The 12,509-nt window shown below is 25.5% G+C and overlaps 1 protein-coding gene across 1 annotated transcript in view; it reads left to right on the top strand.

The window, feature by feature from the left end:
* The window catches only part of LOC107442904 (telomere-associated protein RIF1), a gene marked incomplete in the record, with an annotated part of 71,971 nt that overhangs the window by 8,319 nt on the left and 51,143 nt on the right, over positions 1–12,509 (top strand). Inside the window, 7 exon segments of the mRNA XM_071179623.1 lie at positions 3,715–3,867; positions 4,778–4,815; positions 4,960–5,063; positions 6,654–6,745; positions 9,283–9,475; positions 11,043–11,135; positions 11,792–11,930. Coding sequence (XP_071035724.1) covers positions 3,715–3,867; positions 4,778–4,815; positions 4,960–5,063; positions 6,654–6,745; positions 9,283–9,475; positions 11,043–11,135; positions 11,792–11,930 — 812 coding nt within the window.

Below are 12,509 nucleotides of genomic sequence, written 5' to 3'. Positions count from 1 at the left end.
ACTGTACGAAACTGTCTTAAAGTGTCCAAAACCTTGAACTTTGGTAAAAGGTAAAAATTCTATAGGTGTAACCATTGTACACATAATAATTACATGTATCAATAAATATTTGATATTTTTTATACAATTTACTATAACTTATTAAAAGAAAATAATATAATATAATAGGAAAAGGTTTATAATTTTTGAAGCTCCACAATTCATTGAACAACAAAAGTGAATACCTAATCCTTTAAATATAAATATGCTTTTAATACTGATAAATAATATTTTTGCATAAGGATAAATATGGCAATATTAAAAAATAATAATTTTTCTTAAAAAAAATACTAAATTTGTTCAAAAATTAACCTTTTATTTTTCACAATATTTTTTTAAAAAAATGTTATAATTTCTGCATCACAGGATGATAAAAAAGACATCTATTTTTAAAAAAAATTGTTTTTAAATATAAATATATTAGTTTAAATTGAAAATACAAAATAACTGAAAAATGTATTAACAGTTTTGAAGGGCATAACATCAGTTTCAGTTACTGACACTGGTGATGTATCACCACTATGCTAAAAGAATTGAACATGAATGAAATAAAAGTATTCTTGAATAGTACTATAGATAAATAAACCTGTTTATGACGAACCAAGCACTTAGTCCCTAATATTTTAACCTGTATGGCAAGGCCAAACTTCAGTTATGTACTATTGAATGAGAGGACCAATTGAACTTGATTACTGATTAATCTTCCTTTGTTTAAATTGAAGAGTCAAACAATATTAATAAAACATTATACTTTTAAAAACAAATATTCTCTAGTATATTTAATTATCAATATGTTATTAGTTCTATGTTTATTTTACCTCTTAGATATTGTTCAGATAAAATTGTGACATAATTTGATAAAAGGGTTTTGGACAGTTTAAGACAGTTTTGGACAAAGGGGTTTTGGACAGGACGGTTTAAACCGTGGATTAATCCATTCTGTCCTAAACCTTGCCAACCCTGTTCATAATTGTATATGACGATTGTAATATGTCTTAGAATCTTTAAATTTCTAGGAAATTTTGAACTACAAAATTTAAGAATTTCTTTACAAAAAAAGTAGCTTTAAATTAAAGTAAAAAATATTTTTTATATTAAAATAATAAAAAAAAAATTTAAACAAAAAATATTTTAAAAATAAGTTTTTAAGTATGTTAATAGTGTTTAATAAGAACCCTTTGCCTCTTGATTCTTTGGTGAAATGTTTAATTTTATTTATGTTTTTTTTTTTTTTTTTTTTTTTTTTTTTTTTTGAATTTTTGATCATAGAATATTATTTGGCAGCTCATAACCATTAAATAAGTGGGAAATAAAACACTCTCTTATTAGGTAGGGGAGAGAAATGGCAACTGATTAATTTTTGTATTTATTCAGATTTTTTTCTTAAAATTTTTTTAATAAAGTAGTGTGGTAAGTGAATTTTGATAGGTAATTTAAAACTATATATTTGTCTGCTTTTATAATTTGAAAAATTTGCTTTTTTGTTGTTGTTTAAAGTGGCAAAAACTAATTTGAAGACGTTAAAAACTTTTTTGATAAAAAGTTGGAAAAACAAATCTATTATAAAACTGAAAATAGTCAAATAAATGTATTACACTTTTATCATTCTGTATATGTCAATTGTTTAGTATTTATTCAGTTTTTCCAGAAAAAAAAATAGCTATGATTTCGAGAATTATGTCCATTGTGTTTTTCTTATTCTGAATGGAAGATTATCATGTATGTCACCTGTTTTAAAAACTTAGTGAGTGGTGTAGATAGCGATCTTTTATTTATATAAAAATAGAATAGAATCACAAGCAAATCAAAAGAATCATGTAACATTTACCCTTCAACTCATACTCTTTTAATTGAGTTCAACTACAACAAGAGGCTTCTTTAAGTCATTACTGAATAATGTCAACATTTAAATTGTGCTTTTGTATTATTTATTTAATTGTTTATGTTGGTTTGTATAATATGAACCATTCTTAACAAATTTCAACGTGTGTTTAACTTAGCAAATTTTAACTTATGTAATATAACACTTGATTTAAATAACAAATTTTTTTTCTTCTCTTATCTTTATTTTTCTTAGTATTCTTTCTCAATTATAGTAAAACATTGTTTCGTTATTCTTTCCTAAAACCATCCAACGAAATGAAAAATTTTAAATGATTAAAAATTCTTCTGCTGTATTTTCTTGCTTTTTAAATGTACCTATTTTTTTTTGGAAAAAAAAATGTAATGAATTTTATTTAAGTGCATGGTAATTAATTAAAGATTAGCTTGAAATCCATCTTTTGATTCAGTTAGAAACTAATTACAACCTTATTCCAGGTTATGGTTTAAATTATACTCATAAAATAATTTTTGTCAGTCAACCATAAAATCATCCTTGTACAAAACACTCTGTTAAAAAAAATTACGTATTGGCATCAAGGCTACTTTTTCGTGAAGTCACAACTATGATATAGAAAGTACGATTTAGTTTTTAAACTTTTATGTTTAACATGAAAAATATTTTTATCTTAAAGATATAACACTTTTGTGAAATTTTTTCTGGCATAGTTTGTTAATCCTTTTCCATTACCAAAAATGCCCATTCCTGTGGTATTATATTTTAAAATTTGATTGCAATTTAGAAAAAATATTGCATTGGAAACTGTGTGAAATTAATGTAATATTCTATTGAGATACTGGTAACTGAGGTATTGCTCTACTTAAAAACATAAAATTTTATTAGATTAAATTAAAATATATGCGTATATTTGTTTAATCTTATCTTTTCTTTTTTTTTCATGTGAAGCAAAATCTCTGTTTTAGATATTAAGAATACTTTTACTTATGTGTTGTTTAAGGAAGTCACATTGAGTTAATTGAAAAAAAAAATAATGCTATTTTGCTAATTAAGTTAGATAGTTTAGATTAAGTTAGTTGGATAGTGAGTATCCATGAAAATATGAAAAATGTATGATTAAACAAAAAGAAGCAAAAAATTATATCTCAAATGGTTCCTTTTCACATAACTATTTTTATTGGTTTTGTTTTGAAAGTTGTAGACTTGAATTATGTTACATGTTAGTAAGACATAGTCTTACTAACATGGCAAAGAATATGGCCATTTAGACAGTCCCGCCGGTACACTCATGGTATCAGAGTAGATGCCAGGGTGCTCCTTAGTTCGGTGCAGCAATAGAGGAGAACAAACTGCCATTACTCGTTTCCTCAGTGGACATCTATCTGTCATCAATGATTTATGATGATGGTAATTAACGCTTCAAAATCTGCACTAAGTGTTCTGCTGCCCAGGCCTCCCTTGACCACATTTTATCTTGTCTGGGACTTACCAGGCAGAACCTGGTTCAATCTCCCCTGTTGGTGCTAGACTATCTCAGAGTGAACGAGCTCATGGACCTGATCTAGCTCTGCTGGTCATGGGGATGAGATAATCTATGTTGCATTGTACTTAAAAATATATATATTGGGTTTACCTAAGTTTAGTTTATATCCATACTTTACCTATGGTACTCCTAGTAAAAAGGTTAATCATTCTAGATAAGTTCATATTCCATCATTGCTAAACTTCATTTGGTATTTAAAGAAATGCAATCACTCCTTTAGATATCATGACTACTGATAAATTTTTTATTTTGGTTATTTTGAATTGACATTTTTTTCTTTTTTCAAACAAAGGAAACTCTTTGAGGATAAAGAAGAAATTGATGCTGATGATCTAAATAGTCTTTGCTCCTATTGGCAAAATGATATTAATGCTGAACTTTTTGAGCTTCAGGAATTATGCTTGAATAATCTTCTTTTTCTTTTTCAAACAAATAATCTTAATAAGTGAGTTTTTATTTATTTATTTTTCAATAAGTTTATTATCTTTATTGTTTTACTACATTTGTTTTTTTAATTTTGATTGAAAATTTTCTTTTAGCCATCAGATATTTTTTTATTTGTACACAAAAAAAGCTTGATTACTTTTCAGATTTTTTTTATTTGTTTTCAATTTATTTTGTGATCAAAATAAAATAAATAAGTATGTAATTTTATAATGCATGTGAAATTATGTGAAAGCTGACTTAACAATGAAGTTTACTTATGAAGTAAAAGAAAATTGGTAATTGCTGACTTATAGAATAATTAAAAATTATTATGATTTTTATTGTGCTAATGTTTTTATAAATTTAAATTAAGTGTTTTTTTTTAAAATTGTTATTTTAATTATCATTAATTGTAAAATTAGTGAAAATACTAGAATATTTTTCGCTTTGTATTTTTGACAAATACAATAATAATAAAGTTTTGTTTATGTAGTGTGTGTTTAAATATTTGAATGCTTGTATATTAATGAATTGAATAGTTATTAAAATTTTTTGTGTACATTAATTATGCATTTGCTGGAAATTTAGAAATTTTTTTTTACCTCCGTTTCTTCTTTTTGTGAATTAAAAAAATAATTGTTTTTGTGTCATATTAAATATGCAGTATTGACCTTTTTACAAAAAGAAAAAAATTCTTTGAGCTCTTAATTTTAGTTATTGATAGTAGGAATGAAACGAATAGTAATTTGACCAAATAGCATTGCTTTTGTGTTTTTTTTTTAAATCATTAATAAATGTTATTTATATATTTTATATACTAAGTTAAGTTTAGATTATTTTTCAACAATTAATTTATTATTTTTTTTTAATTAAGATTATTTAAATTTTTTCATCATCTATTATATTTTCCTTTTATTTATTGTTTTTAGGCTTCTTTCTGATACATCCAAAGAACAATTAGTAAAAAGTAAGTTTTTTTAAACATAAATTCTTTTTATTTATCCATGTTCCATTAGCAGTTATAACTGACGTTATCTAAAGTTTTGTATTAAATTTTATTTATTGCAGTTTTAATTATTCTGAAAATTTAAAAAAAAATTATGTGTTGCAGGCTTGGTTACATTACTGAGTAGTACCAAAGAAGAAAGAGCAGTGTCTCTTTGTATTTCAATATTAAATGCTACTCTGAGCTCAGTGAAATTAAATAATGAGTTGGTAAGTTTTTTTTTTTTTTTTTTTTTTTTTTTTNTTTTTTTTTTTTAAAGCTCTAAGATTTATAGAAATAGTTTCTCATCTCTTATATTTTACTCAAATTTAATCTTTTTCTTCCAAGACGTTTTGTTCTTAATTTCACTTAATTGCTGTAAGAATTTACTATTCATAATCAAGAATAAATGCACATCAATTATTAACGCCCCAGCATAAGCAAAGTGCAAGAGGAATTTTTTCATTCTTTGACAAAAGGAGAGAGGGGGGAAAAAAGTCAGAGAACACTTTGAACCAAGCAGTCATTTTTCTTTTTGGGTCCATCAGCACATGAGCGTTCAAGCATGTGCATTGAAGTTACTAAACAAAAATTAAAAGCATCTATAAAGGTTAATTGCTTTGATTTATGATACCTTCAGGCCGAGCACTAGCACTTGAAGGTGTGTGTGTGGAGTTATCTAATATTGCATTAAAATACCACACAAACAAATGGAAAGTTAAGGCTTTATTGTTATAGTAACAGTTTTAAGCGTTAATCTGTAGTGTTGATTTAGTAGTCCTTTTATTGTTTAGGGATCTCCCTGAGCCATGTGCATTATTGTACAGGTATGTGCCCATATAAATACAAGTTGTATCCGCTGAGTTTGTGGTCAATTACATCTGCATTCAATTAGTTTTTCTGGTATTTTAATGGAAAATTAAATTAAGCTGCACACATCTTCAATGGTGTGTTTTTGGTCTTGTTCACTTTTGTTTTGTGATGTTTTTTTACTTTGGCAGTGGAGAATAAGATAAAATATTGTCTAAATGAAACCTAAGTTACATCTTGCTAGAACATTTCTTTTTGGAGTAAAAGAGTTATTAATCTATTCTGAAAATTAAAAATCTTCTGCTCTTTGGTTTGTTAAGCATTTAAATTCTGTTTTCATAAAATTTATTAGCATACAATCAGCCAAAGAGTTCAGAAATCTTCAAAAATACTAATATCTTTACAAACTTATAAAAATGTTTTTTTTTTCGTTCCACATATGTTAAAAATAATATATTATCTTTGTTTTACGTCATTTTAAATCATTAGATTGAATTGTTCATTGAAGTCTACACATACATGATGTTAAACTTAATTTTGTGACTCTAGCTAAAAAGATTACAAGACACTATTGATGTAACCCATATGTTTGTTTGTGTTATAAAGTTACTGATGTTTATATATATATATGTGTGTGTGTGTGTATATATATATCTATCTATATATATATATATATATATATATACATACATACATACACTTCATGCATGTGTATGTACGTACATACATACATAGACATATACACACATTAATTGATAGAAATGGGCAAACAAATATAAGTATATTTTTTTACCTTGAGTTTTATGTAAGTTGTTGTATAACAAGTTTTGAAAGTAAAAGAATATATATTTTTTTCTGACATAATGTTCTTAGTGAAATTTCTTTTGCTTTGTATGTGCTATTTAATAGTAATGAAGCTTTTATTTGAAAAGTATATTTTCTTGTAATGTCTTTATCTATGTGTTTAAAAGTTAATTAATTCCTTTAATATTATCATTCTAAATTTTCAGGCCAAAGATTTGTTAGGAAAAATTGACGAACTCATTTGCAAGTTTACTTTATCTGTTTCTGTTTATACATCTATTTGTCTTTACATTCAAAGGTAATCATTTAAGATGTATATTTTCTGCATGCAATCAAGTTGTCAATGATTTAATGCAACAAATTATTTGAAATTTAATGATTAATCACTGCTTAAAATAAAAGTAAAAAATAAAGAAAACAATGATTAAGGTATTATGTTGAAATTTTAAAAAGGTTTTGTATAAAGAGAACAAAAGTTGAATTTTTTATAGTAATAAAGTAATTAAAATTATTTGTATTGTGCTCGATAAAATTATTGCTTCCCTATGTTTGTTTTTAATTTTTAAAAAGTACTGTTATTAATATTTTCAACTTCAGCACTTTTAAGTTATACTGTTATGAAGTAATTCTAATAATTTTTGCTTTTTAACTATTTCTATTTTATGACAAAAATGTAAATTGATGTACTGATGACAAAAAAATTCTGTTTTCTTTGTTTTAGTTTCTTAAAATGATTCTATAAACAAAAAAGCCAAAACTAATTTTGTAGCCTTAAGATTATGTATTGGGGTTTAGTGATCCTTCACTATATCTTAATGGGCATTTTAGTTTTTTGTGTTGGTAATTTTGTTTCAAAACATTGTTATCAAAATCAATGAGATTTTTTTTTCTTTTTTAAAATCTGAAATAGTTACTTACAGCTTTCTAAGATGCTTTGAAATTAAGATACAAAGTTTCCTTTGATTTCATAAAAGCACCCCTAAACATTATACTTACATAAAATTTTTGTTAGAAATGTATTGCAACTCCAGTTTTAATTTAAGTTATGATGGGTCAAAAGTGCTTAAATCACTTTTTGGCTCTTCTAATAGTAAAAATGCACTTAGATTAAGAAAAGCTATTACATAAATCAAAATTGCAAAATTTATATTTTGTTGAATTTTTCTTTTTATTCTAAAGCTTGATAGCATTCTTTTGCATATTCAATTCATTTTAGTATCTCAGATAAAGTAATATCTGGTAAAATTTACGTTTAAATGCATTATCTATCTTAATATAGTTTCATTAGAACTCTAGTATTACTCATTAGAATTTGGTATTTTATTACTTTTGCATTATTATTATTACTTTTTGTTGAAAACTAATGATTTTAATAGAAATTTTGTTAATGATTATCTACTTGATAGTTTTTTCATTTAATTAACAATAACATGTGATATCAAATGATTATTAAATGTGTTAAATCTGTTTGAATGACTTTCTGGGTAATAATACTAAATAAACAGTTATGCCATTTTGTTCTAAATTAAGATTGTTAATTTCCCACTAGAAACTTCCCTTCCCCCAAAGGATGTAATTTTAAATTCAATTATAGTCTGGAATAAAATCTTTTGAGTGAAAATTTTAATCAGTTGCAATGTTTCATTGATTAAGAACATCACATGAACTAGAGCCATGGTTGCTCAGGGGATAGAGCATTTGCCTCCAAATGAGGTGACCCAATTTCGATTTCCAGCGATGGCTGGTTTATACAAATTCTACTCCCAGTTTGCTCCAACCACAGTGCCGACATAATATATAATCAGTGGCAGACGTTCATGGATTAGAATCCCCTTGCCGTCCATGGGAGGTTTTTGTGTGGTTAAATTTTTTTTTTAATCTTTCTACAAAAATATAAAGTTTTTAACATTAATTAAAAATAAAATTAGAAAAAAATTAATCATTTTTTAAATTTTTTATCATATTGAATGGCAAAATTATGTAAAATGCCACCTTATGAAAGTAGACCACCTTATGAGTTTTGCCGAGTAAAAAAAAAAGTGCAGTAGAGTTTAGTTAATTTGAGGTCGATGGGACAGACCCTACCTTAAACTAATAGAAAAAATTTAATTTTTGAAATTTCAATTCGCAATGTTTTAGCAATTTAAATAAAGCAATTTTTAAACTCCGATGCGGTAGTATATTTAAATGAAGAGTGTTTGATGAACCAACCGTTCAATTTGCAATGTTTTTAAAAATATAAATTTTAATGGAGTCAGGACAAGCTTACAGGAAAGTAGTGTAAAAGCTTTTGCTTTTATTTTTAATTTTAATAAAATATAGGGGTAAGCAACAATATTTTAGGTGTCATTGTAACCATGATTTTTAGATATTTGTTCATTGCAGTAATTTTTCCAAAAAAATCTCCTACAAGGTTTTCTCTCCTTCCATGGCTTGTAGAAACAAATGTAGACAGCTGCAGTCTAAAAGTATGCCTCTTTGAGGCTGTAAAAACATTGCATGAATCGCATCAAAGTTTAGTTCTTCTTTAAGATGAGAATCATTTGCCCCTATTGATGATTAAGATGCCTTCGTAAGACAGAAGTAGTAATTTTTTTTAATGTTGATCATTCTTTCAATACTGAACTAATTTGTTTTTACAAACTGAGATTTATTAAAAATTCGGAAAAATCGAGACCTGATTTTTTGAGTCTCTACTGTAATAGATCTCATATATAAATTGAATCTAATTTCAATTGTATATCAATCTTGTCATAAAATTCACTTATATGTTACGTCATTTCACTAATATGTTATGATGCAACTTTAAAAATGCTATCTTTCTTATTATTTTAGATTCTTTAAGCAGTATGAAGCAGATCTTTCGACATTCATGCCAACTATTGCCAAGTTAATATTTTTGCCTCTAGTTCACAAATCTTGCAATGTGCGAGAGGTGGCAGAAAAAACATTGAATATGTTTCCTAAACTGATATTATATTCTGAAAATGGGATATTTTGTAACACTTTACTGAAGTTAGTAAAAGAAGTAAGTCATAAGCTTTTTATCATTTCAATCGAAAGTTTTTTTTTGAAAAATATGTTTTGAAGAGTGGCAAAGAATTAATTTTATAACAGTGTGTTCTATTTTGTATTAATTTGACAAATAAGGTTTAAATTTAAAAAGCGAATTTTTCTTAAATAAATTATTGAAAATATGGGTTCAATGAATTGTGGGATTGCAAGTGTAACATTAAGCTTTTTAACATAAAATTTTTTGTTTAAAAATTAAGTACAATTTTTGTTTTGGCTTCTATTTGGGCATCCTTATTATGATGCATCAATTAAGAGAGTTTTGTATGAGACTTAATTTTTTTTTTTGCTTTTCTTTTTCTTGAAAAAACAGAAATAGGAAAACTGAGATGTTCAGACTTAAAATTTTCTTGAAAAAATTAAGATCTATTTTTATTTTTTGTTTAGCCCTTATGTATAATTTTTTGCTTTTTTAGGCATATTTCTGATAGCGTGGAAATTTAAAACTTTTCTGATAAACTATATTTCTTTCAGCATTTTATGGATGTTTTTTTTTCTTCCTGGAAAATATTAATTTTAGCATTAAAGTTTTATTTTACGAATTAAGAGGATTTTTTTCTCTTTCTTTCTTTCAACTTTACAATTTCATTTTTTATAGCTGTTAGTTTTTTATTTATCTTACTCATTTATAATGTATATCTATATTATAGTTTTTTTCCCTTTACCCCATACCAATAATATATCTAAGTTTTGATTAGTTTTTGTTAATGACTAAACTTATTTATATATAAAAATAATATTTATTTATTATTAAAAATATTATTAAATAATATTTATTATTAAAAATGTTGCTATTTGGCCGTTGAATATTCGATATATGGTGTTTTGGCTAAGTCACTATTCGTTACATCCCTTGCGAGAACTCTCTTTGAATAATAAATTATAAAGGCATTAAGAATTTTTTCAATATTTATAATTTTGTTATCAAGTGTACATCATTTTAAATTATTTCTTAGATTTAAAAATTTGCTTGATTGGAACTCGGCAACAAAACATTATGGATTTTTCTGTTGTAAATATTCTAAATTNAATTTTGCACGGTTTGGCTTACTTTTGAAAGAGTTATCGCTATTTTTGTGATTTTTCCTTAATTTATGATAACCAGTGTATTTATTTATTTTTTTTGAAAAGAAGAAAAAGAAAAATGTTTGACTTATTTCATACTTATAATTTTTGTAAAAATAATTCAGCACTGATTTTGTTTTCTTCTCTTTAACAAAATTTTAAATTGCTTTTGTCTGTAGTGAGTTTATTCTTAAAGGCAATTCTTAGTTAAAAATATTTTTTGAATATTTTAAACATAAAATTAATTGTTATTCAAATTTGCTTTTAATTACCAATAACGTGTCATTTTTTTGAATCATAAGAGATTTGTTGATTTACATTGTATATTATAATTATGTGTGTTATAGGGACCATATTATCACTCATTTATTACCTAATTTAAATTAAGAATTTCTTTAAATAAATTATGCATTTTAATTTTTCTGGTAATTATTTAATAACATTTGTATTTCTTCTAGCATTACTGTAAAGATCTGCTGGAATTATTTAAAGATAAACAGGAGGTATATTGCCTTAAAGTGTGGAAGCATATTGTCATTTGTCTTGGAAAGGTACCCTTACAGTGTGATTTTCCTTTTTATTTTGACTCTATATTTAAAACTCCTTATTGTTTGTAAAAAGATAACAGGGTGCGTAGCGTGTTGACAAAGTTCTTAAAGATGCTTATTTTCGATTTTTGTTTTTTAAAAGTCCTTAAAGGTGCTTTTTTCATTAGGGGTTTTCAAAAAGTGCTTAATTTTCCCTTTTTCAAATTGAGATTTTTCCTTTACTCTGTTGATTTTTTCTTCGAATTATGAAAAAAGACACAGTTCTCATTGTTCTATTCAACGTTTTCACAATTATATCAACCCCAATCTATTCCGGCGTATTGTCAATCCGTAGCGTATGAAAACGTCATTCGTTTTATATGATTCAAAATTTCATGATTTTTGACAATAGTAAAAATACCAAAAGGTTGTTTTTTTTCCCCCGACATGACGGTTCAAACAAGATAAAACCGCCAATTGTCAAAAACTTTCCAGCCATGTCTAATTATGATATTTCTTTTAAGTGCTTAAAAATATTTTTTGAGTGCTTGAAAAGTGCTGAAAAGGTGCTTATTTTTTGTTGAATAATTTGGCTTCGTACCCTGTGTAAAATAAAATCACAGTTTTCAGAAGTTGAAACTACATTCTTTCATTCAATTCCAATTTTTTTTTCCTTTCAGACATTGCATTCAAATCTTCCTTTGATGACTCCATTTTTTCAAATTATAGAAAAGGGTTTCAAGTCTACTTCAGATGATGTTTGCAAAACAGCATTTTTAGTTTGGAAATGTCTGATTAGTAATTTTGCTCTGGATGAAAGTAAGTCTTTCGATTTCTTTTTGATAATTTTATTTATAATTTGCATAGTGAGTTGCAAGTTAAAATACATAGCTATTGTCTTCTAAGTTTTAATATATTACCACTTTTACAATTACTGCCAAAAATGTGCTTTTTCCACCTCATAGAAAAATTACAATTAATAATTACATTTATATTGATATATATTTTAGTATTACATGGCACTAAAATCAACAAAAATTTCTTGATCTCTATTGGTAGCATTTGGATAATTTTTAGCTTTAAAATTGTTTTGCCAATTGGTGTATACCCTTCCTCCTACCAATTGCTAATATTTTTTCGAATGTTTATTAATATTTTCTACTTTTTTGTATTAATTGTTTGCGTGAAATCTGACATCATTATTAATTATCATTATAAATTTACATTGTGCTGTCATCCCTTCCATTTATTTATTTGTATTGATAGGACACAAAAAACACATACTTCAAAAGTTTGATATTCCCCAGTTGCTTCTGTGAGGGCAAATTAAGTCAAGATACATGAAATGTAAATAAATAAATAAACAGAATAGTAATGTTTTTTTTTATCCCTGTTAAT

The sequence above is a fragment of the Parasteatoda tepidariorum genome, chromosome 4, assembly GCF_043381705.1.
Source record: "Parasteatoda tepidariorum isolate YZ-2023 chromosome 4, CAS_Ptep_4.0, whole genome shotgun sequence".
NCBI lineage: Eukaryota > Metazoa > Arthropoda > Arachnida > Araneae > Theridiidae > Parasteatoda > Parasteatoda tepidariorum.
Note: the sequence above shows the minus strand (reverse complement) of the source record. Positions and strands in the feature narration are given on the sequence as shown.